This window comes from Penaeus vannamei, chromosome 12, assembly GCF_042767895.1.
Source record: "Penaeus vannamei isolate JL-2024 chromosome 12, ASM4276789v1, whole genome shotgun sequence".
In the NCBI taxonomy this organism is placed as follows: Eukaryota; Metazoa; Arthropoda; class Malacostraca; order Decapoda; family Penaeidae; genus Penaeus; species Penaeus vannamei.
Window position 1 is genome coordinate 8,155,547 of NC_091560.1, and position 20,000 is coordinate 8,175,546.

The 20,000-nt window shown below is 38.7% G+C and overlaps 1 protein-coding gene across 1 annotated transcript in view; it reads left to right on the plus strand.

Annotated features, from left to right (window-relative positions):
• LOC113801284 (NADPH oxidase 5) overlaps positions 1-17,567 on the plus strand; it is a 147,774-nt gene extending 130,207 nt beyond the window's left edge. Inside the window, exons 7-22 of the mRNA XM_070127810.1 lie at positions 1,241-1,451; positions 3,029-3,255; positions 4,985-5,173; positions 6,875-7,053; positions 8,006-8,169; positions 9,056-9,213; positions 9,944-10,100; positions 10,336-10,415; positions 10,965-11,226; positions 11,749-11,877; positions 12,349-12,446; positions 12,948-13,111; positions 13,456-13,665; positions 14,126-14,329; positions 14,642-14,707; positions 14,982-17,567. Of these exons, the coding sequence (XP_069983911.1) occupies positions 1,241-1,451; positions 3,029-3,255; positions 4,985-5,173; positions 6,875-7,053; positions 8,006-8,169; positions 9,056-9,213; positions 9,944-10,100; positions 10,336-10,415; positions 10,965-11,226; positions 11,749-11,877; positions 12,349-12,446; positions 12,948-13,111; positions 13,456-13,665; positions 14,126-14,329; positions 14,642-14,707; positions 14,982-15,113 (2,630 nt within the window). The 3' untranslated portion in view covers positions 15,114-17,567. The remainder of the gene's footprint in view (positions 1-1,240; positions 1,452-3,028; positions 3,256-4,984; positions 5,174-6,874; positions 7,054-8,005; positions 8,170-9,055; positions 9,214-9,943; positions 10,101-10,335; positions 10,416-10,964; positions 11,227-11,748; positions 11,878-12,348; positions 12,447-12,947; positions 13,112-13,455; positions 13,666-14,125; positions 14,330-14,641; positions 14,708-14,981) is intronic.
• Positions 17,568-20,000: the final 2,433 nt, after the last annotated feature.

Here is a 20,000-nt window from a genome sequence, read left to right on the forward strand (position 1 = left end):
GGATGTAGTTTTGTTCAGATGTGGGCGATGTAGGTCTACCCTGAGGTAGATGATCTGTATGTTCTGATACAGACTGATAGAGAAGATATAGAACTTCCATTTGAGGCTTCCTTCCCGCTCGTCTTTCCAAAGTTTGCTTTACCTTGTGTATTCTTCTTTTGTTTTTGTTTTTTTCATTTCTCTTCCCTTTCCTTCCTCTCTGATCATCACCTCCCCCACTCTTCCATGTTCCACTTGACTCTCCTCCCCATCCCTTCCTCTCTGATCATCACCTTCCCCTCTCTTCCATGTTCCACTTAATTCTTCTTCTTTTCTCTTCCTTTCCCTTCCACTCTGATCTATCACCCCTCCCCCTCTTCCAGTTTCCATTTGATTCTTCTTTTGTTTTCTCTTTATTGATTATTTCTTCTTTTCTCTTCCCTTCCCTTCCTCTCTGATCCATCACCTCCCCCACTCTTCCAGGTTCCACTTGACTCCCCTCCCCATCCCTTCCTCTCTGATCATCACCTCCCCCACTCTTCCATGTTCCACTTGACTCTCCTCCCCATCTCTTCCTCTCTGATCATCACCTTCCCCTCTCTTCCATGTTCCACTTAATTCTTCTTCTTTTCTCTTCCTTTCCCTTCCACTCTGATCTATCACCCCTCCCCCTCTTCCAGTTTCCATTTGATTCTTCTTTTGTTTTCTCTTTATTGATTATTTCTTCTTTTCTCTTCCCTTCCCTTCCTCTCTGATCCATCACCTCCCCCTCTCCTCCATGTTCCACTTAATTATTCTTCTCTTCTCTTCCCTTCCCTTCCTCTCTGATCCATCACCTCCCCCACTCTTCCAGGTTCCACTTGACTCTCCTCCCCATCCCTTCCTCTCTGATCATCACCTTCCCCTCTCTTCCATGTTCCACTTAATTCTTCTTCTTTTCTCTTCCTTTCCCTTCCACTCTGATCTATCACCCCTCCCCCTCTTCCAGTTTCCATTTGATTCTTCTTTTGTTTTCTCTTTATTGATTATTTCTTCTTTTCTCTTCCCTTCCCTTCCTCTCTGATCCACCACCTCCCCCTCTCCTCCATGTTCCACTTAATTATTCTTCTCTTCTCTTCCCTTCCCTTCCTCTCTGATCCATCACCTCCCCCACTCTTCCAGTTTCCATTTCATTCTTCTTTTGTTTTCTCTTTATTCATTATTTCTTCTTTTCTCTTCCCATCCCTTCCTCTCTGATCCACCACCTCCCCCTCTCCTCCAGGCGACGGGCTGATCCAGCAGAGCGAACTGCAGAAGGTCATGAAGGCGTGCATGGAAGAGAACGGCATGAAGTTCAGCGACGAGCAGATCGAGGACCTGACCCTGGCGCTGTTCGAGGACGCCGACACCCAGAGGACGGGCGCCATCACCTACGAGTCCCTGAAGGCGCAGCTGGAGAAGCACGACGGCCTGCTGGAGAACCTGTCGATCAGGTGAGCTGACGAGGGGATTTTTCGTCGGGGTTTGGTGGGGTTGTTGTTGTTGTTGTTGTTTTGTTGAGAGGGATTGGTTGTGAGGAGGAGGCGAGGGGGGAAGCAAGAGGAGAAGGAGGAGGAGCAAGGAGCAGGAGGAGGAGGAGCAAACAGCAGGAGAAGGAGGAGCAAGGAGAAGGAGGAACAAGGAGCAGGATGAAAGGCAAGAGGAGAAGGAGGAGCAAGGAGCAGGAACAAAAGAAGGAGCAGGAGAAGGAGTATAATCATCACTTTCTCCCATTTCCCTTTTTTTCCACTCGCTTTTTAAAATTAGGTCAAGGTTTGAATATCCGTGCAGTGGTCTTACAGTTGTCCTTATATGGTCACCTTCGACCCCTGGTTCTTTTCTTTGCCAAGACTACATAGATAACAAATAATATATAATTATATAAAATAATATATAAATGATATAATAAATAAAATATAATATATGAAATAGATAACAAGATAACGGACTTTACTCATCGCTCTATCTGCCATTTTATCGAATGGAACAATTCTTTCTCATACTCTTGCACATATTCGTTCTATGGGCGAACAAAGCAGAAATGTATTAGAATTTTTTCCCGTCTTTTTTTTTTTTTTTTATGAATGCATACAGTACTTAAAAAAAAGTTCACCAGCGAACGTAGGCCTACACAAACGGACGGTTTGTTAAAAGTGTGCAGGGCCGACCAAATGAATATTCACAAATACGGGCATGCTTATCTCTACAAACAAATGCATATCTGTCTGAAAGATATAGATTTATCTATCTATCCATCCGGTTGATAGCACGTCTAGGCTGATAGATATGCACAATTTTAACAAACCGGCCGAAATCCTGGTGTTTGCCAAATCCCATGTTGCAGTCCCGCCCCGAAATCATGGTCTTTCCCTAATCCCACGCTGCATTCCCGCCCCCAAATCCCAATCACTCCCTAATCCCACGTTGCATTCCCGCCCCCAAATCCCAATCACTCCCTAATCCCACGCTGCACATCCATTCCAAATCCTAATCACTCCCTAATCCCACGCTGCACATCCATTCCAAATCCTAATCACTCCCTAATCCCACGCTGCACATCCCTCCCCCAAATCCCAATCGCTCCCTAATCCCACGCTGCACATCCCTCCCCCAAATCCCAATCACTCCCTAATCCCACGCTGCACATCCCTCCCCCAAATCCCAATCGCTCCCTAATCCCACGCTGCACATCCCTCCCAAATCCCAACCACTCCCTAATCCCACGCTACACATCCCTCCCTCAAATCCCAATCACTCCCTAATCCCACGCTGCACATCCCGCCCCAAAATCCCAATCACTCCCTAATCCCACGTTGCACATCCCTCCCAAATCCCACGTTGCATCGCCTCCCCCAAATCCCAATCACTCCCTAATCCCACGCTGCACATCCCTCCCCCAAATCCCAATCCCTCCCTAATCCCACGCTACACATCCCTCCCCCAAATCCCAATCACTCCCTAATCCCACGCTGCACATCCCTCCCCCAAATCCCAATCACTCCCTAATCCCACACTCCCTAATCCCCCCCAGCATCGACCGCTGGCTCGTCCCGCCCAACATCCGGACGGAGAAGGAGTCGATCTGGAAGCGCGTGGCCAAGATCCGGCCGTACCAGCTGACGTTGCCGTACCTGAAGAACAACTACGTGTACCTGATCTTCCTGCTGGTGTACATAGCCATCAACCTGGGTCTGTTCATCTCCCGCGCCATCGAGTACCGGGAAAGCAACTGGTACACGATCTTCGCCCGGGCCTGCGGTGAGTGTCCGCTCGCGTGGGTGGTCGCTTGAGCGGGGTGGGTGGGTGGGTGGGTGGGGAGGGGGGGTTCGGGACTCGCAAGGACGCAGGCGCTCATGCATATGGGCACGCACATGCACATGCACGTTCGCGCACATACAAATACAGCACACATGCACACGCACGTGCATACACACTCACACACACACACACACACACACACACACACACACACACACACACACACACACACACACACACACACACACACACACACACACACACACACACACACACACACACACACACACACACGGAAAACTAATGCATGTACCTGTCAGTTATCAAGTTACCAATGATATACTAGAGTCATGATCTAAACACGCAGATTTTGATGGCTAAATAATTAATGAGTGAAATCACATGAATAAGCCACAAAAAACGAAATAAAACATCCCCAATTTTGCATCAGAATCAACTCAGGATATCCTTATCGCTGAATCACAGCCACCAACTAGTATAATCTCCTTTTAACATATTTAACACACTTTCGTTCGTTTTCCTCCTAAGTCAGTGTCTGAACTTCAACTGTATGTTCGTAGCACAATCTCTTTCGAACACACATTAACACATTTTATTTCGTTTTCCTTCCTGTTCAATGTCTGAACTGCAACTGTACGTGAACAACAGTCTTCTTTAAACACACATTTAACACATTTTCCTTCGATTCCCCCTCCAGTTCAGTGTCTAAACATCAGCTGTATGTTCGTAGCATAATCTATTTTGGACGCACATTTAATATTTCCCATCGTTTTCCTGCCAGATCAATGTCTGAACTTCAACTGTATGTTCGCAGTATGATCTCTCTTGAACACACACTTAACACCTTTTCCTTCGTTTTCCTTCCACTTCAATGTCTGAACTTCATCTATATGTTCGCAGTATTATCTATTTTAAACATATTTAACACATTTTCCTTCATTTATTTCCTGAATCTCAACTATATGTTCGTATATAAAACATTTCCCTTCATTTTCCTGCAGGTCTGAACTCCAATTGTATGTTCGTAGCACAATCTCTTTTAAACACATTTAACACATTTTCATTCATTTTCCTCTTAAAACTGTTTATTCGTAGTACAATCTCTTTTAAACACATTTAACACCATTTCATTCATTTTCCTCTTAAAACTGTTTATTCGTAGCACAATCTCTTTTAAACACATTTAACACCTTTTCATTCATTTTCCTCTTAAAACTGTTTATTCGTAGCACAATCTCTTTTAAACACATTTAACACCATTTCATTCATTTTCCTCTTAAAACTGTTTATTAGTAGCATAATCTCTTTTGAACACAATTAACTCATTTCCCTTCGTTTTCCCAACAGGTCAATGTCTGAACTTCAACTGTACGTTCGCAGAAGTCTCTTTTGAACACACAATTAACACATTTTCCTTCGTTTTCACTCTCTTTTGAACACACAATTAACACATTTTCCTTCGTTTTCACTCCTGAACCTCAACTCCATGTCCGTAGCATGATCCCTCTTGAACGCACACTTAACCCCCTTTCCCTTCTTTTTTCCCTACAGGTCAATGTCTGAACTTCAACTGTACGTTCGCAGGTCTCTTTTGAACACACAATTAACCCATTTCCCTTCGTTTTCACCCCTGAACCTCAACTCCATGTCCGTAGCATGATCCCTGTTGAACACACACTTAACCCCCTTTCCTTCTTTTTCCCCACAGGTCAATGTCTGAACTTCAACTGCATGTTCGTCCTCGTGTTGATGTTACGTCAGTGTATTACGTATCTGAGGTCTCTAGGAGCTTCGGCCTTCTTGCCCCTTGACCAACATCTGTACTTGCATAAACTCTGCGGCTGGTTCATCTTCATCTACTCGCTGGTACACACACTGATGCATCTACTCAATTTCTGTAAGTAGATGGGTGGGGAAGAATATGTGATAAGGGTGATGATTGTGGTATCATGATAATGATGATGATAATGGTGATAATAGTGATAATCATGATAAGGATGATGATAATAGTGATAATCATAATAATAATGATGATAATATAATCATAAAAATAATGATACTGAGAATGATGATGATGATGATAATAATGATAATAGTAATAATAATAATAATAATAGTTATAATGATGATCATGATAATAAAGATTATAATTTTCTTTGGTCATATATCTTCCTTTCATTTTTATTTTCTTCTCGTATTTATTATCAGTCGCCTTTCTTTCCATTCTTTGACTATTCGTTTTTTTGAAAGGGTCTTTTATTTTCCATTTGCTAAAGTCTTTCTCTCAGATTACGATTAAACTTGGATTTATTGGCATCCGTAAATATCAGATGCAGAAGTGTGTATGTGTGCATATATATATATATATATATATATATATATATATATATATATATATATATATATATATATATATATATATATATATATATATATATATATATTGTGTGTGTGTGTGTGTGTGTGTGTGTGTATGTGTATGTATGTGTATGTGTGTGTGTGTGTGTGTTACATACAATTTTATTACTGTTTTTCTTCCCTTTTACCTTTTTTTCTTTTTTTCTTTATAGGTACTTACTCTTTTACTAATCTTTCTATTCTTATCTCGTTTTTTCTCTTTTTTATTTTGTTTTTCTTCTGTTTTGCAAATCTTTCTTCTTCTTTTACTAGTTTTCTCTTTTTTCTTTTCTTTTCTTTTCTTGTCTCTTTCTTTTCTTTCTTTTTTTCCTTGTTTTTCTCTGTTTTCTTTTTTGTCAACTATAGAACTACTCTTTATTTTTTTCTTCTTATCCCAAATTTCTCTTTCTTTTAAATATTTTTTTTCTTTCCTTCTTTCTTCATGTTTCTTTCTCTCTGATTTTCTTTCCTTATTTTCCTCCTCTCTTTTCTTTTCTAAAATTTCTCTCCCTTTTTTCTATTTTCTTCTTAATGTGCACCTACTGTGACATTTTTTCCTTCTCCTTATCTCATCTTTATCTCGGTCCTTCCACTAGTCTCACATTTTTTTACTTCTTTTCTCATCTTCGTCTCGGCCCTTCTTCTAGTCTCATATTTCTCCTTCTCCTTTCCTCATCTTCATCTTGGGTCTTCCAGTAGTCTCACATTTTTTCCTCCTTTTCTCACTATCATCTCGATTCTTCTCCTTTTCTCATCTTCATCTCGGCCCTTCTTCTAGTCTCATATTCTTTCCTTCTCCTTTTCTCATCTTCATCTCGATCCTTCCCTTTTTCTCATCTTCATCCCGGCCCTTCTTCTAGTCTCACATTTTTTCCTTCTCCTTTTCTCACCATTATCTCGATCCTTCTCCTTTTCTCATCATCTCGATCCTTCTCCTTTTCTCATCTTCATCTCGGCCCTTCTTCTAGTCTCATATTCTTTCCTTCTCCTTTCCTCATCTTCATCTTGGGTCTTCCAGTAGTCACATTTTTTCCTTCTCCTTTTCTCACCATCATCTCGATCCTTCTCCTTTTCTCATCTTCATCTCGGCCCTTCTTTTAGTCTCACATTTTTTCCTTCTCCTTTTCTCATCTTCATATCGATCCTTCTCCTTTTCTCATATTCTTTCCTTTTCCTTTTCTCATCTTCTTGGGTCTTCCAGCACTCGTCGTCGCCCCGTCCACAGACTACACTTTGGCAGAGTGGTTGTTCACCATGAAGCCAGAGAAGTTTGGGTTGATTGAGGGCATAGCCAACCCCACCGGAATCGCCCTTATGATCATCCTGACACTCATGGTGATCTGCTCGCTGCCTTTCGTCCGCAAGTCTGGGTATTTTGAGGTGAGGTGTGAGGTTGTTTTTGGGGTTGATACGGGGTTGGGGTCCGTTTGTTGGGGTTTTCTTTGTGTGTGTGTGGATGTGTGTGGGTGGATGTGTGTGTGTGGGTGGATGTGTGTGTGTGGGTGGATGTGTGTGTGTGGGTGTGGGTGGATGTGTGTGTGTGTGTGTGGATGTGTGTGTGTGTGTGTGTGTGTGTGTGTGTGTGTGTGTGTGTGTGTGTGTGGGTGGATGTGTGTGTGTGTGTGGGTGGATGTGTGTGTGTGTGTGTGTGTGTGTGTGTGTGTGTGTGTGTGTGTGTGTGTGTGTGTGTGTGTGTGTGTGTGTGTGTGTGTGTGTGTGTGTGTGTGTGTGTGTATGGGTGGGTGGGTGGATGTGTGTGTGTGTGTGTGTGTGTGGGTGGATGTGTATGTAGGTGGATGTGGATGTGTGTGTGTGTGTGTGTGTGTGTGTGTGTGTGTGTGTGTGTGTGAGAGAGAGAGAGAGAGAGAGAGAGACAGACAGACAGACAGACAGACAGACAGACAGACAGACAGACAGACAGACAGACAGACAGACAGACAGACAGACAGACAGAGACAGAGACAGAGAGGGAGGGAAGGTACTCTTTCCTTGACAAATCGGTATTTTAGGATTTTGAGGCTTAAGTTATTCTGTGGTATTTTATTATGTTTTCGTATTTTGGTAGGGCACGTGTTTTTTATTATTATTATTGTTTATAGGAAACATACTTCGCATGCTCACCTTTTTCGATCTTCTCACAAAAAGTATAAAAGAAAAAAAAACTATCCATACAATAATCAAACACCCCACACAACACCCTCCAACAGTAAATAACCAATCAAATAAACAAACATACAAACAAACAAATAACCAATCAAACAAACAAATATACAAACAAACAAATAACCAAATAAACGAACAACGTCATAATCCACCCATCCCTTCCCCACAGGTATTCTACTGGACTCACCTGCTGTACGTCGCTTTCTGGATCCTCACCATCCTCCACGGACCGAACTTCTGGAAGTGGTTCGTGGCTCCAGGGGTCATCTTCGTGATCGAGAGAGTTCACCGCACGATCAGGCTACGGACGGGACATGGCAAGACGTACATTAGGTGCGTTGGTGTGGGAGTGTTGGTGGTGGGAGTGTTGCTTCGGTGGGTGGAGGGGGGTGGGAGGGAGGTTGGCTACGGATGGGACATGGCAAGACGTACATTAGGTGCGTTGGTGTGGGAGTGTTGGTGGTGGGAGTGTTGCTTCGGTGGGTGGAGGGGGGGGTGGGAGGTTGGCTACGGACGGGTCATGGCAAGACGTACGTTAGGTGCGTTGGTGGTGGGAGTGTTGGTGGTGGGAGTGCTGCTTCGGTGCGTGGAGGGGGGGGGAGGTTGGCTACGGACGGGACATGGCAAGACGTACATTAGGTGCGTTGGTGGTGGGAGGGTTGCTTCGGTGGGTGGAGGGGGGTGGGTGGGAGGTTGGTTACGGACGGGTCATGGCAAGACGTACGTCAGGTGTGTTGGGGGTGGGAGTGTTGCTTCGGTGGGTGGAGGGGGGTGGGAGGTTGGCTACGCACGGGACATGGCAAGACGTATATTAGGTGTGTTGGTGTGGGAGTGTTGGTGGCGGGAGTGTTGTTTCGGTGGGGGGGGGGGGGTTGGGAGCGTAGAGTGGTGGGTAGGGAGTGAGGCGTGTTGTTAGATTAGTGTATGGGGATGCGATGAAGTTGTTCAGAAGGGATAAAAAAGGTGTTGGGGATAGGGCGTCGTTTTCAAACTTCTGTCTTTCCTTTTCCCTGTTTCATTTGTTTTTATCGGTGTAAAAATGAATTGGGGAAATAACATTACGAAATGAATCGCATATTCAGATTAGATTTTAAAACATCACCCTGCACCAGATAACAAATTCAATAAAATAGCTCCAATCACAAAAAAGAATACTTATTGCATCTTCTCCCTCTACCCCACATTTATATCTATTTATCCTATTTTTTCCAACAATTAGCTCGGGTGTTCTCCTGCCGTCCAAGGTGATCCACCTGGTGATCAAGCGACCCGGGGGCTTCCAGTTCCACCCCGGAGACTACGTGTTCGTCAACATCCCTGCCATCGCCAAGTACGAGTGGCATCCGTTTACTATCTCTTCGGCACCAGAGCAGGGAGGTATGGAGCTGGGGTTGTGGTTCGCTGTTGTCTAGTGTTATTGTTGTATTATTCTTGTAGGAGATGCAGAAATAGACAAACTGCGGGATGGGTTGTGTGAAATACAGTTGGATATCGTAGTTTGAGTGATTTTTGTGTCATTTTCTTTCATTATGCAGTGGACGAAGAAGTGCAGACTTATGACACTCATTTGATTGCAGTATTTCATGCTCAATAGAATATAAAATAATGACGAACTTTTCTGCTTACTACCCCTATAAATCATGCCCCATATTATTATTATCCATAAACATCCGAATAATCTAACTGAAATTTAACTTTTCTAATAAACAAACATACCCCATCGTTATATACTATATAACAGGGGTGGCCAATCACAATTGATCACAAGCCTGTTTTAAGTCGATCACACTTCTGTACCTGTTAATAATTCGTCCTTCAGAAGCTGTCATGCAAATAGCTGCAATGGCATATCCAAGTACTCATGATACTTGGATTTATTATATTTCTCTTTTTTTCTGGGAATAAGTTATATTTAAATCTATAATGATGTTACACTGTCACAGTAATATTTATGGAATAAGTTGGAATCTTAGGCTGGTAGATCGCATCAGGATAACTGTAGAAAAAAGTAGATCATATCTCACACCTGCTATGCAATAACCACCACATCTTTCATGAAGTAGCAAATGGAGAGACACCCTTTTAACACAAGACCTTTCTCTCCCAGACGCCGTTTGGTTGCACATCCGCGCCGTCGGGGAATGGACCAACAGACTCTACGGTTATTTTGAACGTGAACAGCTGCGGTGCGAGAGGCAGAGGTGCGAGATTCAGGGACAAACTTCTGTGTCTGTGATGATGACTGATGGCGAGAACGTGGAGGTGTAAGTAGTGTCTTTTTCAGTATTTTTGGTTTTGTTTTTATTGTTGTTGTTGTTTTTTTCATTTTGTTTCGTTTGTTGTTTGGTCGTTCGTTGCGCCGGAGTTTAGGGTGTAAGGTTTAAGGTTTTAGGATGTAAAGGTCGGTGATTCGATTCTTTTATGTCGTTGAACATTTTATTGATATATCTACATTTCTGAAACACATCAGATCATTTAATTTTTTTATTGTTTATACAGGAGGATGCATCCGAGTAGTGATTTGCATTCGCACGACAAGACCAGTCAACTTGCCATTATGAACGAAGCTGCTCCTACAGGTAAGAGAAACTTTCAGGAAATTAGCCTCATTTTGCCGTAAACATCTGAATAATCTAACCGAAATTAGTCTCATTTTGCCGTAAACATCTGAATAATCTAACCGAAATTAGTCTCATTTTGCCGTAAACATCTGAATAATCTAACCGAAATTAGTCTCATTTTGCCGGTCACTGATATCCAGATCATTATTGGAATGTCAGTAAATGAATGCATAAAAAATCACAATACAATAGAGTAATATTGAGACGAAGTATGAATAGAAATGCAAATAATTTTTAAAGGAATGCATTAAAAAATTACAATACAACAGAGTAATATCGAAACACGGGAAATATGAATAAAAAATGAAAATAATGATTAATTAAGTGAATACGTAAAAAATCACAATACAACATAGTATTACCGAAACACGGGAAATATGAATAAAAAATGAAAATAATAGTTAAATCAAAGCATAAAAAACTCACAATACAACGCAACACCGAGACACAAAAATATGAATAAAAAAAATAATAAAACTTAAAAAAACGAAAAAAACAAACTTGCAGAAGGCGCGTCCTGCAGCACGGACAAGACGGTCGAGAACGGCTACACGAACGAAGGCTTCGAACACGACACGAACGGCAACGCGGTGGACCAGGAGGCGGCAGCGGCGGCACTCCCGAAGAACTACAAGCTCCTGGCGAACCACAAGAACCAGTCGGCGCCCAGCCTGGTCCACAACAGCGTCAACGGGAAGAAGGTGCTCATGAAGTCCCGCTCGGTCCCTGATTTCGACAGGAAGGTGGAGAGGAGGAAGAAGAATCATATGTAAGGGTCTTTTTTTTTTGAGCGCCATGTTTTTTTCCTTTCATTCTTTCTTTCTTTCTTTTCTTTCTTTCTTTCTTTCTTTTCTTTCTTTCTTTCTTTCATTCTTTCTTTCTTAGAAGCACATGTAAGGGTCTTTTGTTGCTGTTTTTTGTGGAGCGTCATCTGTTTTTTTTTTCTTTTTCTTTTTCTTTTTTCTTTCTTTTTTTCTTTTTTCTTTTCTTTTTTTTCTCTTATTTTTCTTTCATTCTTTCTTTCTTTCTTTCTATCTTTTTTTCTTTTCCTTTTTCTTTTTCATTCTTTCTTTTCTCTCTCTTTTTTTGGGTAATTAGTTGTACGTTCGTTAAGAAATAGGCAATTGAAAGGAAATAAAAAAAATCGTACATATTTTAAGAATTTAAAGAATCGTACATATCGTAAGAATTTAAAAAAATGTTGTATACCCCAATATTTCCATTAACCTCACTCGCCAAAGATACACAGGCAAGAACACCGGAAACACTCACGACACTTCAATGTTCTCAGATTGCTGAACAACTTCCGCCCGAAGTCTGACCAGAAGTTCAACCAGAGCACCTTGAGTAAAGCTCTTCAGGCGACCCTGGATGGGGAGGTCCAGATGCCGTCGAGGAGAGAGCTTGCAAAGAGCTTTAGGTGAGTGGGGGTGGGAGGGGTGTGGATGGGGTTGGGTGGAGGTGGGTGGGGTTGGGTGGGTGGATGAGGGTGGGGTTGGGTTGGGTGTGGGGTGGGGTGGTGTGGGGGGGGGGGTGTAGGTGTGTGTGTGTGTGTGTGTGTGTGTGTGTGTGTGTGTGTGTGTGTGTGTGTGTGTGTGTGTGTATGCTCGTAGGTACGGTTGGTGACCGTTTGTATATGTTTTTGTGTACTTGCGTGTACATATAAAACTATATGTAAATAAGATTATGCCTTTACTATACTGTGAAATATACCCTTTATTATACTTAGTGAAATATATATCTCTTATTCTACTTAGTGAAATATATCTCTCATTATACTTAGTGAAATATATCTCTTCTAATATTGATTCATCTTCATCACCTTCACATCCTCTACCCTTTTCTTTATCTCCTTCTTCCAATCATCCCCTTTTCCCTCTCTTCCTAAAAGGTACATGCGCCGCAAACCGAAGATTATCACGCTAGACTTGCCATCGGAATCGGAGGCAGAAGAGGAAGAAGAGGAGATGGCAGACACAGCAGGAAAGGGTGGGTGGCATTGTCGTCTTTGGATGGGAAGCTTGCTTGAAGAGGGATGTGGTTTTCTTCTTTTTTTCTCTTTTTTTTTTCTTTTTTTTTCGTTTGTATTGTTTTTTTCTTTCTTTTTTCATTTCTTCTTTTTTTTACTTTTTTTTTCTTTTTGATTTTTTTTCTATTTCTTTTTCTATTTCTTCTTCGTTTTCGTCTTCTTCTTCTTCTTTGTCTTTTTCTTCTTCTTTCAGTTTCTTCTTATTCCTTTCTGCCTTGTGCAACACGCCGGAATGTACCTTATTTATATTATATTAAATTATATTATATTATATTGTATTTAATTATATTATATTGAATTTTATTATATTATATTATATTCACTTATATTATATATTATTATATTATATTCACTTATATTATGTATTATTATATTATATTCCCTTATATTATATATTATTATATTATATTCAACTATATTCTAAAAAATAAAAAAAACTAAGAGTAAAGCTCCCATTGCAGAGACCGTCCTTGCCCTCGAGGAAGGCAGGAAGAGCTACGCCGTGAGCCAAGAGGAGCAGCGCCAGAGGAGGAAGTCGAGACAAGAGGAGAGGCGAGTGAGGAAGAAGAGTAGGATGGAGGAGGTGATCGCCGAGGGAGGATGCGCCGTCGGGAAGCCTCTGGTGGTGAGTTGGTGTTGGGTCTTTGAGGAGGGAGGGGGGGGTTGTGAGGTAGGTTTGGGGGCGTTTTGTGGTGTTTTAAAGTTTTGTGGTGCGTGTTTTAGTGTTTTGTGGTGCTTTTTTTTTTTTTTTGGGTGCTAGTATTGGTGTTTTTTAAGGGTTTTGGGTGTTTTGGGTATTTTATGGTGGGGTTTTGGTATTTTATGGTGAGTTTTTTGTGTTTCACGACAATTTTGGTATTCTATGTTAGGTTTTGGTATTCAGATTCACGCAGACAGTCCCATCGGATATCTACAACTGTCTCAAAGAAGAAAAATATATCAGTTTCCCCTTTTTTCCTTTCCTCTCAGATTTACGTTGATGGTCCCTTCGGCGCGCCTTCCAGCCACATCTTCCGAGCTCAACATGCAGTGCTGATTGGTACAGGCATCGGTGTCACGCCCTTCGCCTCTATCCTGCAGTCCATCATGCACAAGTACTGGAAGGCCCGTCACGTGTGCCCCAATTGCAGTTATTCGTGGACTAACGATGTTCCTGATAGTGTTATGAATCTTCGAAAGGTATATATGTGTTTTCTCTTGTTTTTTGTTTTGTTTTATTTTATTTTTTTCCTTGTTTATTGTATTATTGTGTGTTGCTTGTTTTGTTCTTAAGTGGCTGATTTGTTTGATAATGGCTGTAAAAACGTATAATACGATTTCGTTCTTGAAACACCTATAGAAACTCTTTTTTCAATTGCTGTGATCCGTTCACATTACGTTTAATAGCATCAATTGGCCTCTCTCTCTCTCTCTCTCTCTCTCTCTCTCTCTCTCTCTCTCTCTCTCTCTCTCTCTCTCTCTCTCTCTCTCTCTCTCTCTCTCTCTCTCTCTCTCTCTCTCTCTCTCTCTCTCTCTCTCTCTCTCTCTCTCTCTCTCTCTCTCTCTCTCTTCCTCCATGCATTCGTCACTATCCCGCGACCCATCAATCTCTCCCTCCTTCACACACCACTCATCGAACGCTTTCTCCTCACCTCTTCAGGTGGACTTCTTCTGGATCAACCGAGACCAGCGTTCTTTCGAGTGGTTCGTGAACTTGCTGTCCCAGTTGGAGATAGAACAGGCTGAACACGGTGGAGTGATGGAGAGGTTCTTGGACATGCACATGTACATCACTTCAGCCCTTCAGAAGACCGACATGAAGGCCGTGGGACTTCAGTTGGCGCTGGATTTACTGCACGAGAAGGTAAGGAAGGGACTGGTTGAGGTTGGGGGTTTTGTGTGTGTGTGTGTGTGTGTTTGTGTCTGAGAAATTGGTTAAAGAAACCCGCTTCAAGAAATTCGATTGATTTTTATTGGTAGGGATTTAGAAATGAATTAGTATACTTTGATTTATTTCTGCCTATATTCCATTCACCTTTTTTACTCATATTTACTTTCATACAAAACTAATTCATGGTTCATTCGATATTATCATCATTTGATATATATGACAACAGAAATGAATCCCTTTTTGTGCTGAAAGGTGGGCCGCCACTAACATTTTTTCTGTTTTCAGGAAAAACGAGATCTCATAACGGGCTTGAAAACACGTACAAATGCTGGAAGACCAAACTGGGATAAAGTAAGTATAGTGTTGATTTAATTTGATAATGTGCATAGGAGATATAGGGCGCTCATATCTCATATGTGAGTTAGATTCATGTTTATGTCTCTCTTTGTAATTTCTTTAAAATAATGATAATAATGATAATGATTACCAATTAGTCAACGCATATTTAACTACAAATCGGAAACTCAAAAAGCGTATTTTTTCTCTTCTCTTTTTTTGGTTAAACAAAACATTGAATCAATTAACTAGGGAAAAAACTCACACCTTTTCTTTTTTGCATTAACAGGTGTTCAAACAGCTGCAAAACCAACAGAAGGGAAAAATCACCGTGTTTTACTGCGGTCCACCTGCTCTCGCCCGAACTCTGCGCTACAAGTGTGATGAATATGGATTTGATTTCCGCAAGGAGATCTTCTAAGAAACCGTACTCGCAAAGAGGATTTTCTGTGAAAATATACATATCCACAAAAGGATCTAAGGAAATATACCCACAAAGGGATCTAAGGAAATATACCCACAAAGGGATCTAAGGAAATATACCCACAAAGGGATCTAAGAATATATAAAATCACTTGACAGAAAAGGAAAAGATCTATGCAAGCTACCTGCAAAAGCATTCATGAGGATTTCTCCGAAGAGATCTGAAAAGAAAAAAAATAGTTCATCATAGAAAATGTGGTCCAGATATTGATCTACAAAAGTGAACAATTGAAGATCTGCAGATTTTTTCTCGACGTTTTTTTTTTACAACTTTGATTTTTTTTTTTTTTTTTTTTTGTATTTATGTTTCATACTGTAGTAACAAGTTTCTTTGCAACGTATCTGGGAAGAGTAGTATGTAAATATTCATTTTTCCCCCTGCCAATACTTGATAGTAACATGATATCACAAATACACAGCAAACTGTAACTTCAATATATCATTTAGGATTTATTTTCGATTTTGATAAAAGTGTTGAAAATGTATTAGGACAAATTATCTTGTTCAGGATCTGTTATGTGTATATTTTGTTTGTTTGTTTGTCCGCTTTATTTGCATTTAAAGTCAGTTTTATGAATATCTCATTTCTTGATCTATCTGACTACCTGTGACCTTCCTATTGTAGAATGATTTCCCACGTTTTTTTGTGTTTTTGTTCTGCGTTGTAATATATATTTACATAAAACGTAGTGCAATGCTTCGTTTTTTGACAGAACCGGATCTTGTGGGATATATACTCGAGTTAATTCTCACATCGTACATTCTATATATATAAGTCTTTTCCACTGTGTCTTTGCTTGACTGTGATTACTTAATATTGTAGTTTTGATGACACTTTGATTTCATTCTTTGATTTCATTCATATCTAGCCAGATAGTTCCTCGACACATTAATTTCAAATTCATTGCAAATTTATATTATCGAACAAGTCCCTATGGTGGCTCCTGTGTAGACAAGAGTTTTTTAAGTGTACTAGTTTGTGTGTGTGTGTCTTTTCATAAGCCTGTGTTTTTGACAATTATTTTTTTTTATAAATTCTATGTGGGAGCTCTTTTTTAAACTAGAATTGACCAACAACTGGCCGAAAAAGTACTAACAACATCTTTTTTGAGGTATCAGTTTTTCGATCTTGCTCTGTGCTTACCTGAAGATCTTTTACTTTCTTATTATATTTGTATTTATGATTAAGGAACCGATTTTATAAAAATCATATTATCCGCTCATATGCAAAATGAGCCCACGATGTTTTGTGTGCTTAATGAAGAATATTCCGGTGTAAATATATTTTCATGTTTATAAATATCTGCAGTGTGAAACACTATTGTAATGATCTTGAATATACATTTTATTCTAATTAAGTGATATTACGTAGAATAATTATGAGTATCTGTCTTTCAAAAGTGTAGTTTTAGTATGATAAGGAAATTAACATAAGCAGAATATTAAGATGCATGTATGTATAAATTTTGATATTTTTATACGTTTCTTTACGTGAAATAAGAAGCCAGTGAATTAGATTTTATTTATATTTTTATCAACTATAAGTAACGCAGAAATATATAAGCATTATATGTATATGTATGTATGTATGTATGCATATATATGTATACATATACATATATGTACATATAAACATATATATATATATATATATATATATATATATATATATATATATATATATATATGTATATATATATATATATATATATATATATATATATATATATATATATGATACACATTTTTTTAGAAGACTAGGGCGTGTGCCAAATAACATAAGATTTGTCTTATGTTACATATGCAAAACAAAGCTATTTGCTAAGGTGAAACATATTTGTCAATGCTTGCTTCATAACCATTAAAAGAGAGAAACAAGGCATGTGATGCCGTGATTGTCAATAAGCAATATATAATTAACGTATTTGTTAGTCATGTAAATAATTTTCTTGCTTCATATATTGTATTTAAATTATCATATATTCGTCATATAATGTTTGCTTTTCCTTATTGGTAAAGCGTTACAGTTGTGATTATATATATGTGTGTGTGTGTGTTTGTGTGTGTGTTATGAAAAGTGTATGTATACATATATATACATGTATATATATGTGAGCTTGTGTGTTTGTGTGGATGCGGGTGTGGGTGCGTGCGTGCGTATATATATATATATATATATATATATATATATATATATATATATATATATATATATATATATATATATATATATATATATGTATATATAATAAATATATATATATACGCACATATACATATATATACACATATAAAGATATTATTTATGGTAATTTCATTTTATTGCCTGTATATATGCAAAGTATTAGCTGGGCTTGTATTCTGTATTCTGTGAAAGAAATATATATTTTCTAAATGCTTAATTTTGTTTTTCCAAAAAAAAAAAAAAAAAATCATATAACCGGAGTCCGTGTTTGGGAGAAATTAAGAAGAAGAAAAATAAAGAAAAAATAATGAAATGGATTGAAAACAGATTTCGTACCTTGATTAATATCATAAATAAAAACAGTATTCACATAAAACGTCTTAACATAATTAATAAAGGTATTTGAAAGTTTTCTAACAGGAAATATCTATATAGATAAATTCCAAATATAAATGAGCAAAATGTAATTTTTCTCTCTGTCTCTAAATAGGAATAAAAAAGAAATAAAAATGCAGAAATGGATGGTCTTACTATTTTTTTATCTTCTTAGCCAAGATGAAGTATTTTCAGTGATTATTTCAAAGAGAGGATCGAGGTTTGAATTAAAATATTCCTATGCTTGCAATTCAATAGCTTAGTTTTTACAGGTGCTCATATAACATTATTATTATCAGCAATTTCTGCCAATTGATGGGTTGGACTTTGTTGATGCACCTCCTTTTTGTTAAATTCATTTTTCTTGATTTTTTTTTCTTTAATATATATATATATATATATATATATATATATATATATATATATATATATGTATATAATCAAAGACAAAACGATTTCTTGGAATATTTGACGCATATGTAATTTTGAATAGATTTAAAGTTTATTAGAACATTTTATCAAATAGTTATTGTTTTCCTACTAAAATTATCATTCAGTTCAGAAAATGGTATTAATAGAAATATACATATTTCCTATTGCTTGGCTGTCTTGACTGAAACACATCTTTACTTGTTAAATCTAATCTTGATTTAGATCTGAATCTACCTGTAACCATTATACCGTTGATATTTGATGTACACATATATTATAACATCAAAGATCGAAAAAAAATATGATAACATTTTTTTGAGTAGTTACTCTTTCAATACTTAAAATGTCATTCAGTACCTAAAGAGTTATGAACAGAAATATACATATTTTCTATACTTATCTTCTATAAAATGATATCACTGACAATACGAATAGTTAAATAGTGTACATTAAAGTAGAAACCAGAATAATAAATACATCTTGCACAATGTAATGTTTACTAAGTTATGGAAATTTAATATTGAATGTAACTTCCATAACTGATTAGACAAAACACTTTATACAATTCCTATTTTACGTTCCCTGAATATGAGATTTGTGGGCGAAGAGGCGTATATATATAACTATTCATAAAAATAATAGTTATGATGTTCATATTACCAAGTGTACAATAATTTCCTAATCATTAGTATGCTTATATATAAAATAAAACTTATGAGGTCTCACTACCACGTTATACTGCATGTAACCCTCATAAGGGGACCAGTTAATAACACATCTAATTTAGGGGTTGCAGTCCATCAAAGAAAATGGAAGATCATAACAGACTAACTAAACTATACTAGTAAAAGTAATTTATGTATGGCACTACAACAGTCCCCGTCCATGAGTGGAGCTCTTTAGTACATTATTAATAAGAAGAATAGTCATTATCTTTATAACAAGCTACACGTCTACCTAAACGACTTCTCTTTTCAGAACTTGATATCTTCAGATGTTTTATCACCTCGGTTTTCATAACTCCAGACTGTAGAGTATTTTTCTTGCGCGGGGAATATTAAATTTTTCATGCGCGGAAACCATCATTTTGTCTACATTTGCGGAGACGTATCTGCAGATGGAAGATGAAACAAGTGCGCGGAAAGGTCAAAAGAATTGTATGCGCGGAAGATGATTTAGAAAAGAACTACGCGTGCGCGGAAAGTTACCCAAGAACTACATTTGCGCGGACAGAATTTGATCAAATAATTGATCAAAGCCTGGTCATAACCCGGAAATTCCTTTGATAATTTATCATCTGTATGTGAAGTTTTAGTGAAGACGTAGTGACACTTGCTGGTTTTAGTCCGTCCACTGAAACGCTTTTGGTGGTTGCAATAGGGAAGTCAGTTGTATGGTATTTTTCTTTTCTCTCTGTGACTCTGTGGGGTCCACTTAGAATCAGGCTTCTAATGGTTGCCAGAGTATGTCTGCCCTGCGCCACACATGAGCACGTCTCTAATCCCTTTGGTACAAAAGTCCATGGGTAATCCAGTGATCGACTAAACTGGACTAGGAGAGAATCATCTAATTTTCTCATCTCGGCTATATTTTTGCATGTCCTTACTTAAAAATTCTCCAGGACCTTTGTCTGCGATGCGTTTCGGTAACAGTAGCGTTCCTATAACGAGAAATGCTGGAGAATATCCACTATCTGATGGTGCAATCCGTAGGCCTAGAACAATTGGCACAGCATCTAACCAGTTTTTCTCACGACCCGCTGTAACTGCAAAATACGATGTGGTCTTTCTATGAGCCCGTTCGATTGTGGGTATATGAAGTCTATGAAAACCA